This window comes from Acomys russatus, chromosome 7 (genome assembly GCF_903995435.1).
Source record: "Acomys russatus chromosome 7, mAcoRus1.1, whole genome shotgun sequence".
NCBI lineage: Eukaryota > Metazoa > Chordata > Mammalia > Rodentia > Muridae > Acomys > Acomys russatus.
Window position 1 is genome coordinate 44,158,747 of NC_067143.1, and position 13,191 is coordinate 44,171,937.

General features: G+C 37.6%; 1 protein-coding gene across 21 annotated transcripts in view; it reads left to right on the top strand.

Annotated features, from left to right (window-relative positions):
* Positions 1–13,191, top strand: part of Dlg2 (discs large MAGUK scaffold protein 2) — a 1,899,378-nt gene that overhangs the window by 1,295,857 nt on the left and 590,330 nt on the right. For all 21 annotated transcript variants that reach the window (XM_051148923.1, XM_051148943.1, XM_051148920.1 and 18 more), the window contains one exon: positions 338–388. In XM_051148923.1, coding sequence (XP_051004880.1) covers positions 338–388 — 51 coding nt within the window. The remainder of the gene's footprint in view (positions 1–337; positions 389–13,191) is intronic.

The window sequence follows — 13,191 nt, forward strand, 5'->3', positions numbered from 1 at the left end:
CTGTCAGGTCTGATCCAATGTCAGTGTCCAGTTCTTTTGTTCTGAAAACATATTATTTCTCACAAGCATTAAACAGTCCTAATGTTATGAATGTATAAGGTGTGCATCATGCACAGTAAAATTAAGGCTAGTTTTTTGCTCTTTGAATGAGCAGGAAAAAAAAAAGACAATTGTAAATCTTCATTCATGACATAGAAAGAATGGCATCTAATAATAATTCATGGGGATTCTGTAGCCAACAAGAAGCATTGTCTATGCACCCCAGCAATTTTTAAATGTGGAATCTCATACTCAAAATGCTTTAATATTTCTCTCCTTTTTTTCTCCCTATCAATAGGTCAATGGAACAGAAATTGAATATGAGTTTGAAGAAATTACATTGGAGAGGGTAAGAAAAATTTAAATCCTTCATTTTGCATTCTAACTCCTAAGTCCTAATTTGTTGTCCTGTAAAATTGCAAAGTTGTATTTCTTAACTCAAAGCACCTCACAATATTTACCGAGAGACTATTAGTGAAATGCTTGCAGTAGAGAGTGTTGAGATAGAAGACTGATAACCAGAATGCTCGATTTGTAAATTATATTGCCAGGAACTGGGAAAATGAATGAGAAAAGCAGAAATGGCGCAGGAATGTGTGCAGCTCTTTCTTCTGGATGTTTTATTCTTAGTGATTTGGCAGTATATTTCTAAGACATATTACAAGATTTTTCAGTTGTGTGACATTGATACTGTAATTTGACCTACAGCCACCATACATCTCCTGTTTCCTTAACTAAAGAAGTAATTAACTTAAAACCCACCCCCAAAGGTAGATGCATAGCAACTCTCTAGAGCTGAACTATGCTAGAAGGACCTTGGCAATGACTTCTGACAAATAAAGCTTCTGCCACAGAGCCTAATGTATTTAGATGTTATATAAGACAGCAAAAGAAATGTCAAAGCCCATCTATAAAAGACAATGTCAGAAAGCATTAAGAGGACGTTCATCATTCCAAAGCTGAGCACAAAACTGCTTACTTACCCTCATTAGGAATGAAGACAAGGAGCATGAACAGTTTAGTATCTAATTGGCAAATATTTCAAAAGTATCTTAATATCCAGTGACAGTGAGTGGCCCTGAAAATTAGTTAATTTAGAAATAGGGATCAAAATGCTTGGAAAAAAGAATTGGTTAGAGTCACAATTACGTTCATAAGAATGAACAAAAGTCACACCTGCTCATATTTGTAGTGTTTATAACAGTAAAAGCTCAAAAACGTGTTTACTACTACATTATATAGCCATATAATATTAATCATATTAACTTTAAATTTAATGAAATGTTAAATTACATTTCAATATCATTTTAGAATACTACATATTTGCAAGAATGCAAAGTATATCGCAGTTGTGTTAATCAATTTTAAAATCATTTTAACATAGTTTTTAAAATATAATCAAATATAAATTGAATCAAATTGAACCAAAGTTTTAGTTTAGTAAAAGTAAAAAAAGTTTTAAAATGTTCTTTTCTTTGGAAAATAAATGAGAGAAAATTAAACGTTGGGAGAGAGTCTGGTTGAAACGTCACCAGCTGAGAGTCAAGGACTCCAGCACAGTTTATAATATTGTCTGTGAGGGTTTCTGACAGATATTAGCAAACAATAGACTTTTTAATTAGAGCTCATATTTTGTATGATCCTCTCATACAAAAAACAAACCACGACACTCTAGAGGATGTAATTATTGTTGATTTTTCTAGCATCTAATACCATTTTGGCAAAAACATAATCGAAAACACATACATGAAAGAAATGTTCAGGAATGGCAAGTGTGTGGTGGCAATATGGTTTATGAGGTACAACACAAAATGAAAACAGTGACCCTCATAGACCCAGAACCTATGCAACTAACCCAGTCTCACTGTGTGCTTGATTCTTCTCCCCTTCCCCCAGAGTTGTCCTTTTACAGATAGATGTTTCATATGAAGACAGCAATAAACCAGATCTAAGACCTGAATGGGTATGACTTCTGTTAGGACTGTGTTCCTCTCTAGGACATCTTCTAGGAATCTCAAAAAAAGGCTGTTACCTTTTGGTAGCAGCAAAGCTGTCTGGCCTCCCTGTATCCGTATGACCTAAGGTTTTATCTTATCAACCATATTAGTGTCCGGTGCATCTGTGATCCCATTTATAATTATTATCAACTATTGAGAATAATGTCTCAAGAAGTTACCAAAATTCAAAATATATATCTATTAATTCCTGTACTTAAAAAAAGTCTATGAAAATGGCTTCATTCAGAAAGAATCAAATGGTATATACTCACTTATATCTGCATACTAGCCCAAGGGGCATGTCCCACGAAAGCCTTCACTTACCAGGAAACTGGGACAGAGGGGAAGGCATCCTATTGGGACTCTAAATGAGAGACGCATGGGAGAATAGCAAAATAAAAGGATACAGATGGTCCTAGAAATCTACAAGTAGAACAATATGATAGGCAGATTTGGGCCCAGGGGTCCCGCTCAAACTAAGGCACCAGCCAAGGACAATACAGGAGGTAAACTTTAAACCCCTTCCCAGATCTAGCCAATGGTCAGAATATTCTCCACAGTTGAGTGGAGAGTGGGGTATGACTTTCTCACGTACTCTGGTGCCTCACATTTGACCATGTCCCCTGGAGGGGGAGACCTGGTGGCACTCAGAGGAAGGACAGCAAGTAGCAAGAAGAGGACTTGATACCCTATGAGAATATACAGGGGGACGTAATCCCCCTCAGGAACAGTCATAGGGGAGGGGAATAATGGGAAAATGGGGGGGGGGAGGAATGAGAGGATACAAGGGATGGGATAAACATTGAGATGTAACAAGAATAAATTAATTAAAAAAATAAAAAAATAAAAAAATAAAAATAAATAAAAAAAATAAAAGAAAATGGCTTCATTAAATTCTGACTATGCTTTATAATATATTAAAATAAATACAACATATATATACATATATAACATACACATATAAAAACATATGTGAGACCTGAAAGTATATATATCGATCTGTTAAAAGTGTTGGCATCTTATAAGAATTTGGGGTAAATTTTAGTTGTTTCTTGTTGCATATATTCTAAAATCTTTTAGTAATTTTATAATAGAATATAAAATGAAATATGAAATGAAAACATAGTTGTTATCATGTAAGCTATCATTCAAGTGTGAGTAAATACTATAGGCCCTTATTTTTTTTATTTCCTCTTTAATTTCCTGCTATTCATTTTCATGAGCCAACAAATTTTGCATTTTGGTCTAATTTTTATTGAGCATGAGTAGTCTTAAAGAAATCACCAATAAAGTTAAGTGTTTGCCAGATGGAGTCTTTAAAACATCCATTATGGACTTTGATAACATTTGAATAGCATGCTAAATAGAGAAAGTGGGATTAGGGGAAATTAGCTCAAATGAGAGAGAGAAAAAGAAGAAAAACTACACACATTTGTAAATCACTACCTCTTCTCCAAGGCTGACAATGTGATTAGTGAGGTACAACGCAATATAAAAATGTCAGCCCATTTAAACCAGGCCTATGCAACAAACCAGATCTCACTATGTGCTTGATTCTTTGCCCTTCCCACATTCAGTATACACAGATCTCCAAGAGATCGCTGTTTTATCAGCTGGCTGTATAGGTTCGCAGACAACTAGAGTCTAGTATCAAGCTGAGAGAGAGAGAGAGAGCATTTATTTATTTAGAGTCGCATAAGTGAAGGTTCTGGTCTGGATTCTAATACAACTTACTTCCTACACCTAAACATGTTACAGCTTCTCCCTGCCTCCTGGTCCTTGGATTCCTAATCTTACACTGAACCTTGTGACTTCCATTAACTCTACAGCTTCCAAATCCGCTGTGCCGAGCAGCGTCTTCCCCAGAGGTCCTCTCCCACACTCCCACAATCTCCATTAGGACTTGAGGCTCTAGTGTCACGGTTCCCACCTAGGTTCCATCCTTTATGTCCTCTATTCCTCTCCATACTAAATGTGGCCTAGACCAGCATCCTAAATTCCCATCTCATATATTCTTCACATACTTTTCTCATTTCTCTGATTTGTCTCATGCATCAAAATCTCAGCTCTGTTAAGTAGCAGTTAAGCCTCCTCCTTTTTATTCATTCCACATCAACACCTGAGCTGCTGGCCACGGCCAAAGAAACACTCAGCTTGCTTTAAATTCTTAGCCATTGATTCGTGACTCTCAGAATTCTCCTGATAATTCTTAAGCATTTCTCTAGGAAAAAAAATCACTTTCTGTTTCTCTGAGACAATTTTTATATCTTCTTTGAGCTCTTCAAATCTCTAAAGCCCCCTTTCCCTCACCTTCACTATTAACTGATAACTGCCCTCCATGTGTCCTTGAGAAAAAGTAAGAAAGGATTTCATTTTTACCTTTTTTTTTTTTTTTTTCCTGTGACCACATGGTAAGAAACTTTTGCCATGAGAGTAAAAGAATTTTTTGTTTCTTTTCCAGGATAACTTATAATTTGTGAGAAGAATTGAATAACTTCTTATTCACTTAATGGTTTTACTTCTCCAGTGATCATCTGTCCTTCTGCGTTCTCCATTCTTCTCTGTTCCCCTTGAATAACTTTGACACAGATACTGCGTGATATCTCTCATTAAAAGGGAAACATCACTTGACAAAGTATTCTCCTGCCATATTTTCTATTCCCACCTTAGTCTATGTTTCTTCTAGGGCACATGTGTAGTTTTATTTACTACACTTTATCAACCCATTTTCTTTTTCCTTTTATTTGTTGTTTTGTTTTATTTTGAGATAAAGTCCATCTTTCCTGGCCTAGAGCTTGCTCAAGCTTGCACCAATCCTTCTGCCATCCAAGGGCCAGGTGTGCAGGGCTGCATCACAGTGCCTAGCTCTTTTGCCATTTTAGTCCTCCTTCCAATATTACTGCCTCCAGACACACAAGTTAAAACCATCTCTGCCCAGTTATGACAGTTTCCATCTTCCCAAACAGAACATCATCAGTTCTCAGTCCCGGTTTATCAGGAACATTTGGTATAGCTGTCACTAATTCATCAAAAGTGTCATTTTTTTTTTTTTTTAACTTCTGAAACGAAACATTTTTTTCTGTGCTTTCTTTCCTTTGCTAGCTGCCCATTTTTTTGTTTTCTTGCTGTTGCTGTTGTTCCTGGACATGTTGGATTCTTCCAGACAGCAAATGCAAACGGCTCTTAGCCAGCTCTCCTCCTTCCTAGAGGGCCACATCTGATCCAGACCCATGCCTAAACTCCACTATCACCATCCCTTCTGAATCTGAAGCTGTGATCTTGTCCTTCAGCCGTTGTGAACAGCTAACTGGCCATCTCACATATTTGCTTAAATGCCAAGAGGTTCAATTTCCTGTGGGCTCCCTCCACTCTGCCCAGAGCTGCTTCTCCTCTTAACAGTCCTTGCCTGAGCTAAATGGTTCTGCTCTTTTCCTTATGATCCAGCCAAAATTTATCTTCAAAGTATTATTTATTTCTTTGTTTTCAGGATTCATGGGCAGGATTGCACATACTTTCATAAAACAAATGTTTCAAAAATCAACTTTTTTTTTATTACCCCCATCTATATCCAAAGCAAGCTCATCCATGCCTAGACCACTCTAGAAGCCTGTCTCACTGCTTTCCAAATTAACAGGGTAGAAGTTTTCAAATTTTAAGCCAGTCTGCCTACTTTCATTGTGAAAACTTCCCAAAGGATGAGAATTGCACTTAATATCCTCATCCATAAAGCTTTATAAGATGTCTCTCCCACCCCACTTCACACATAGTACTCCACTTGCACCGACACTCTTGGGATTCCTCAAAAAAAATCCATGCTTTTCTCACTTCAAAGCCTTGCTAATGGCTATTCTTTCTACTAGGATAAATCTTCCTTTAGATTTTTACATCCCTTGATTTTTGTAAAATATATTTTAAATATCTTTTCACTGTAATCTCATCCAGAAAACCATTCCTGTCTATATCATCTGAATTAGTACCACATTTCATCATTCTTTATCCCACCTCAAAGATTTATTACTGTTTAATTATGCTTACTAACATCTGAAGTGTGTTATCTCTTCACTTTAATACTCATCTTTTTCAAAATATATGCTATTCTACATTCTCAGTAACTTCTGTATTTCATTTGCCTAAAATAATTTGTACAGTATAGTACATATTCAAAAAAGGTACAGAATGGCTTGGGCCTCACTCTATTACTGGAGAGAAAATGAGGGAGTTTCATGGAGCCTGGTTTAAAGTCAGTTTTAAAACCCCTGTCTCTAATAGTTGCCTGCTATGTCAGATCACCTTTAACTCTATGTGTACTTTCTTTGGATCTCAGTTTTCATATTAGGGAATGAACCTAAAGTGTTTGCATTTATCTCAGATGACCCTTGGGAAATGAATCAATTACTGTAAAGGTTTATAATACCATGAACATATATTCTTACTATCTCAGATGATTAATATGTCTGTTCTCACAGATACACTAGTACTGTTGAGAAACTTTACTTTTAAAAGCCTCCCAGGGCAAGAGAGACTTCTTGTTTCTTAGGTAAAGTGCATGGAAGAAAATCATTAGTGTGAGACTTCAGATATCCAGGACCTGTTCAAGTGACAGGTGAACATGGCAGCCCACCTCTATTTCCAGCCTTCTAAGACAGATGGGTGAGCCTCAGAACAAGCTTGCTGACAAGACTAGCCACATCAGTGTGATCACTCTCTCAATGACTGAGAGTCATTGGCACAGTGAGCAAGGTAGAAGAATGACTAAGGACCATTCCAGAAATCAACCTTGGGATTCTACATATGTATCACAGACATGAGCATGGAAAAAAAAAAAAAAACAAGACTCTGAGAATTGATGGACAGTTTCCAAGAAATCCTTCTATAACTTGCTTTTTCCTTACCGTTAGGTGCCAGTCATCCAAAGGTACAAAAGCCATATGTGAACTTAGAGTTTGTACATTTCCATCTAATCTTTATAGCATCAATTAAATGCTGAACTGATCACAGTTAATAATATCTTCGTAAAGTATATCTTGTGAAGTCCATTTTTACTTGGCAAGAGTCTGGGCCTCAGAGCTTATATAACTTGACAAAATGGTGGGAGAAAGTCACATCCTAGGAAGGAGTGTACCAAGATCAGCCCTTTTGCACTGAGTCAGCCTCCCTTCATAAGGGAGCTAAATAACATTTTCCCAAGAAGCTTTGGTTGATTTCTCTCTAGACCAATGTTTCTCTTTACAAACACAGATCTTGAACTTAGATTAAAGAGTGGATAGAATCTGTCTTTCCCACTGCCCTGGCATTGCCTCATGGAGAGTGTTTTATGATAGTGTTTTTATTTACCGTGCCATGAGATATCAAAAGGCAAAACCATTGCGCAATCTGAGAGCAATTTGATAATTCATTCTCTGCTGCAAAATTGTTCAATGCATTAGCCATGTGCTAAACATAGTAGGCCCTGTGAAGACATTTCATGCACCAGTTTGCCAAGCTTTTACATGAGTAATAGACACATTCCATGTTTCTTAAGTTTCATAGTAATTAAGGAGTAAATAATGACCATGAAGGAGAACAGAGTGTTATGAACACCTGATCCAGAAATGAGTAGCTCTCTGACTCATTACTCTTCAGCATATAGCAGGAAGCAGAAAGGAAATGGCTACTCCTTTCAGACAGAAGAAATATGCAACTGTTCAAAGGCCTTGGGAAAAATAACGTGCTCAAATTGTTAAGAATGAATGTGGTTTTTCAAGCTGTGATGCAAGAACCAGAGGAAGACCACGAGAGGACAGGTGGAGAACATGAATGCTTTGAATTACATTGCAAGTTAGCTAATTAAGGCCTGAAGGCAATGGGAAACCTTTGAAGAGTTTTAGTCATGTGAGTGCAGTAGTTTTACCTGTGGTGTGAAAACATTGCTTTAGCTGTAGCACTGGTTCTCTATGTCATAGGACTGAGAGGAGAGAGCAGTGTGCCACTTTAGGCATAATTAATGGGTAAAATTGGCTAATAGTGAATGAAGAGTAGATAGCTTAAATATATTAGAAACCATAGAACCAGCTGGCAGAGATGGCACATGTCTTTAATCTCAGCACTCAGGATGCAGAGGAGGTGGATCTCTGAGTTCTAAAACAGCCTGGTCTACAAAGTGAGATGCAGGACAGACAGGCAGGGCTACATAGAGAAACTCTGTCCTGGGGGAGGGGGGTAAAAAAGAAATCATAGAACTGATCTCTATCATTTTTCAGGATGGAAGAAAGGAGTCAAAGATGCTTGTACTCTAACGGAACAAATTCCTGTTACTAACAAACACTCATCCAGGGGCACCTGTTATCTCTCATGCCTTACTGATGCCCAGGGTTACCTGTCATCTTAGCTGAGTAGCTTCTGTGCCTCTGAGTGATTTATCAGTGTTCTGTGTATGAGGCTAACAGACTGTGTATTCCTGGTATGATTTACACCATAAGAAGCTACTTCACTTGTTCAGATAATAGATTCAGCATGCTTGAGAAACCTTGACCAAAATGCATGACTCTGGTTGAAGGATGATGAGATATACATGTCTGGTACCCCCTATAACTCCCCTCTGTCCTTCCTGATGAGGTAGGGATATTCTTTTATAACCAGTTAGATAATAAAAGATTGGAGCCATTTCTTAAAATATAAGTCCATGATTTTTCTTGGTTGTTATTTTACCCATAAATAAATTTATAGCATAGAGATTAGTGACTGACTCATTCAGTCTCAAAAATTCTTACAGATGAAGCACACTTTGGATACAAAGTGAGTTACATGGGATTTTAAAAATAGTGCTTGTGAAATAATGGACTGCCCATTAAAAGTGCCCAGTGGCCTATCCAGCTTCATCCAGGTGTCAAATTAATTAGAAAGTAATTGAATGTCTGATTCACTTCTGACATTGTTTGATCCCATGTTACCGGTCGTTGCAAATATTCCTAAACTCAATTAAGTATCTATTAGTTCAAGTAATGTGGAGAATTGGGTTTCTGACCATCACATCTTTTTCTAGGCCTCTTTATGTCTTTTTAGTTACTAGTAACAAGAATGATAATCAGAGCCCAAATACCTTGTTGATGGGTTTTCAATATTATATAGTCAACCACAACAAAACCTCATACAAGTTTAGTTAAGTAATTTTGGGTAATAGATTATTTCCTCAAACAAATTCCATTGTATTTTTGATTATGGTGTATCTTTTCAGTATGCTTGAAATATATATATATTTCATACATAACAAATATATATGTTAAATGCAAGATATTATTCAAATATAGATGTTCGCTTAGCTATATACAAAGAAAATGTGAGTTTTGATAAATTTTATTATCTTTGGATGAAAGTATCGCAAGATTTATGGAATAAAAGCAAGACTCTAAAAGTAAGGTGGGGAAGGACAGTGTGGAATTCCTCATGAATCCAAGATCAGCCACTTCCCGTGTGACCTTAAGCCAATTAGTCAAGCTATTAAGGCCTCATGTTTCTTCATTGCAGATGGCTTACTAATATCTACACATATATGTATATATGTGTTACCTAAAAAAACTTCTAGAACACCTAAGATGTTATTCAGAGTGTACACACACACACACACACACACACACACAGAGAGAGAGAGAGAGAGAGAGAGAGAGAGAGAGAGAGAGAGAGAGAGAGAGAGAGAAACTTCTACAACACCTAAGATGTTATTCAAAGTATACATACACACACAGAGAGAGAGAGAGAGAGAGAGAGAGAGAGAGAGAGAGAGAGAGAGAGAGAGAGAGAGAGCATTTTCTAGGCCTCACTCTCTTTGCATGTATGTGTGTGTATGTATCTGTGTCTGTGTCATGTGTATGTTTTGTATTTACATCTATATTTTTGGTAAGTAACAACTTTCTTCCTTTCACTGTAATACACATTTCTGCTCAACCATTAGTACATTCTATATATATGTTAACTTCGTGAATACAATTGAAGACTGAGTCTGCATCCTTAACTATACACTAATCTAGCATTGTCTGATTCTCTTTTCTTTTTGCTAACTCACAATACTGGAGTTTCATGCTGGACAAGCAGTTATGCTTTCATTTTCACTCTGTAGTAGCTTGAGATTCTAATGGACTATGATGTTTGCTTCAGATCCTGACATCCTTGTAAAATGTTTTGTTTCAATGGCCCTGACTTCTGTTTTTGACATAGGAAATAGCTCCTGTTTTGTCTGTGCATTAGAGACAGCTTCCCCTCAGACAACCACCCCCCTTCTTCATAGAACTATATGACTCCTCATGGCTACCATGTGACTCTGAAGAAGACTGTCAATCTCAGTACTCTGATCACACATTTGATTGGTGTAGAGCTCCATAGGTGATTATCAGGATATCTATTGAAAAATAATTACACATGGATGCTGCCTAAGCCAAAGGCATATGAATCTCCAGGGAAAGCATTTTTGTTTTGAAATTTTGTATGAGAACTTGATATGCAATGTAAACAGTGACATTTGGGCTAAACCAAGCCCATCAGGATGTCTCTCTGGGTGTACTACATTGAAATATGGGGTAGGGAAGAAGAATAGTAGTCCAAGCAACTTAAGTATGAGATTGGTTGCCATGTGAATTTCTTGCAGGAGGTTCCTGGGACTGATATCCAAGAAAAGCTTCCTTCAGAGTAAAAACAAGAAGACTCAAAATAGACTAACTGAAAGCATTCAGTTCCCACAAAGAGCCAGCCATTCCCAAGTCCAACCAAATGCCAATCCTCATCCAAGATTCTTTGCTTTACTTCTTATATCTAGACTATTTCAAATCAGTCATTTATAACTTGCACACAATGACTGTATACAGATGCATGCTAAAATTTTCTTATTACTATATTGAACTCACATAATGGGCCATGTCCTAAGCTTATGGGGCCGCAGCCTGCTATAATTTGAACACTGGGAACCACCACATGTCCAGATGTGAAATGCTTAGCCCTCGTGGTGATACCAAGGGAATGTGGTAGAGCCGTTTAAGGACCTGGAACCCCATAGAAATTCCTTAGGTCACTGGAATGTGCTCTCCAAGGTAGTTCACAAGTTACTTCTTGATAGTTGTTATAACCCCTAAAAGGAGTGAACCTACTCCTGTTCTCTCTTTCCTCTGGGAGATATGAGGTCATTGCTGCTAAACTGCTCCCACCATCAACCACCACTGTCCACAGCTCTCACCAGAAGCCACCCTCTTGACCTTTTAATTTTAACTTATTATAATTTATTCAGATTACATCCTATTGTTATCCCCTCACTTGTGTCTTCCCGTTCCCACCCTCCCTCCCTCTTCTGCGTTATTCCCCTCCCCTAGACCTCGGACAGAAGGGGACCTCCTCATTCACCCTCTTGATTTTTGAACCAAAAAACAAAAAAACAAAAACAAAAATGAGTGGGTTAAATAGACTTTTTCTATTTCTAAGTTAGTTGTCCTGGGTATTTTATTACAGTGACACAAAGCTGACAGATACCTTGCCTGATACAATCTTTACTGTTTTCTAAATGATAATATTATATTTTGTTTGTTTTTCCTTTTTTGTTTTGTTTTGTTGTTTTTGTTGTTGTTGTTTGTTTGTTTGTTTGTTTCAAGACAGGGTTTCTCTTGTAGTCCTAGTTGTCCTGGACTTGCTTTGTAGACCCAGCTGGCCTCGAACTCATAGAGATCTGCCTGTCTCTGCCTCCCAAGTGCTGGGGTTAAAAGCGTGTTCCATCACTGCTGAGCACTAGTCATACCACCAAGACAGATGTTGAGGTAGAACATCCTTGACACTCTCTAGCCAACTTAATACATTCTCCATTAAAGCAATCTGCTACTGTTTTCTTTCTCCCAAAAATAAAAGAGCATTTTTTTAATGGTACGCAAAAAGAATGGCTATTGACAGGTCTGTGGATTTAGGTCTCTCCTATCTAAAAATCTCTGATTTGAGAGCCAACAACCTTTTGTTTGTGTAGAAAGCCCTTCATAGTATTAACCATAGGACTCCAATGTCACAGGAAAATGTTACAAATAAATCTTCTAGGTATTTGCACTTATTAATCTAACTTTTCTTTGAGTGTACATGTCAAAGTCTCAGGACAAAGATGTGACTAGCCAACATACCTCCAAGGGCATATGTAGATGAATTAGCACAAAATGCTCTAAGGAAAAACTCAGCTGCTGACTTCAACCATTTCCATTTTTTTCTAGCAGCTTCCGTTTGAGTTATCTTCCTTTTCCAACCTTAAAGGCTGGTTACCAGAAAAAAAAAATTTTTGAGACAGGGTTTCCTGTGTAGTCCTGGACTTCTTTTGTAGACCTAGCTGGCCTCAAACTCACAAAGACTTGCCTTGCCTTGGCTCTGCCTGCTTGGGTGCTAGAATTAAAGGCATGAGCCACCACTCCCAGCTCTGTTACCAGAATATTAGGTAGTACTGTCTAACAGTTATTCCTGGGACTGAGCCTTAGTGTGCTTGTTTCATGTTTACTGACAATAGAGTTTCTTTTGTGAGTGCCTTGTGACCTCTTTCTTTCATATGGATCTTGATGTTAATTGGTTTATCTAGTGCCTGCATAAGGATACTTCCTAAGTGAAAAGCTTTTAGGTAAAAGGATATCTACATTTCAAAATTTGACTTTGTCTGTTTGCTGTTGATTTAACAGAGTACCATAGATTGGGAAATGTGTAAAGAAGAGTTTATTGGCTTAGTTTTGGGGGCTGGAAAATCCATGAGAACAATGATAGTGTCTTCTAAGAGCCTAAGGGCTGCTTCTTAATATGGCAGAAGGGCAAATAAATGTGCCCTGTGTCCACTCCTTAAATAATTGTTCCACTCCCATGATAATGGCATCAGTCCACTCATGAGGATGGTGCCCTCATAAACTGCCACTGCTAGAAGCCTCACCTCCCAACACTGGAACAATAAAGGTTAAATTTCAAAAGGAGTTTAACAGATGTTATGGAAACAACAGCAAAAGATTTGCATAGAAAGGATGGGCCTCTATCAGGACCAAAAATGAGTTTGGTAATATGAGGGGAAGTATCGCCATGACAGGTCTCAGTGAAGTGTAGGTGCTTTGGGAGATTGGATTGTTTGTGCTCTGGGCATTCAGGACTATGACAGAAGTACTTAGAACTGGAGAATCTTGGAAAGAACAAA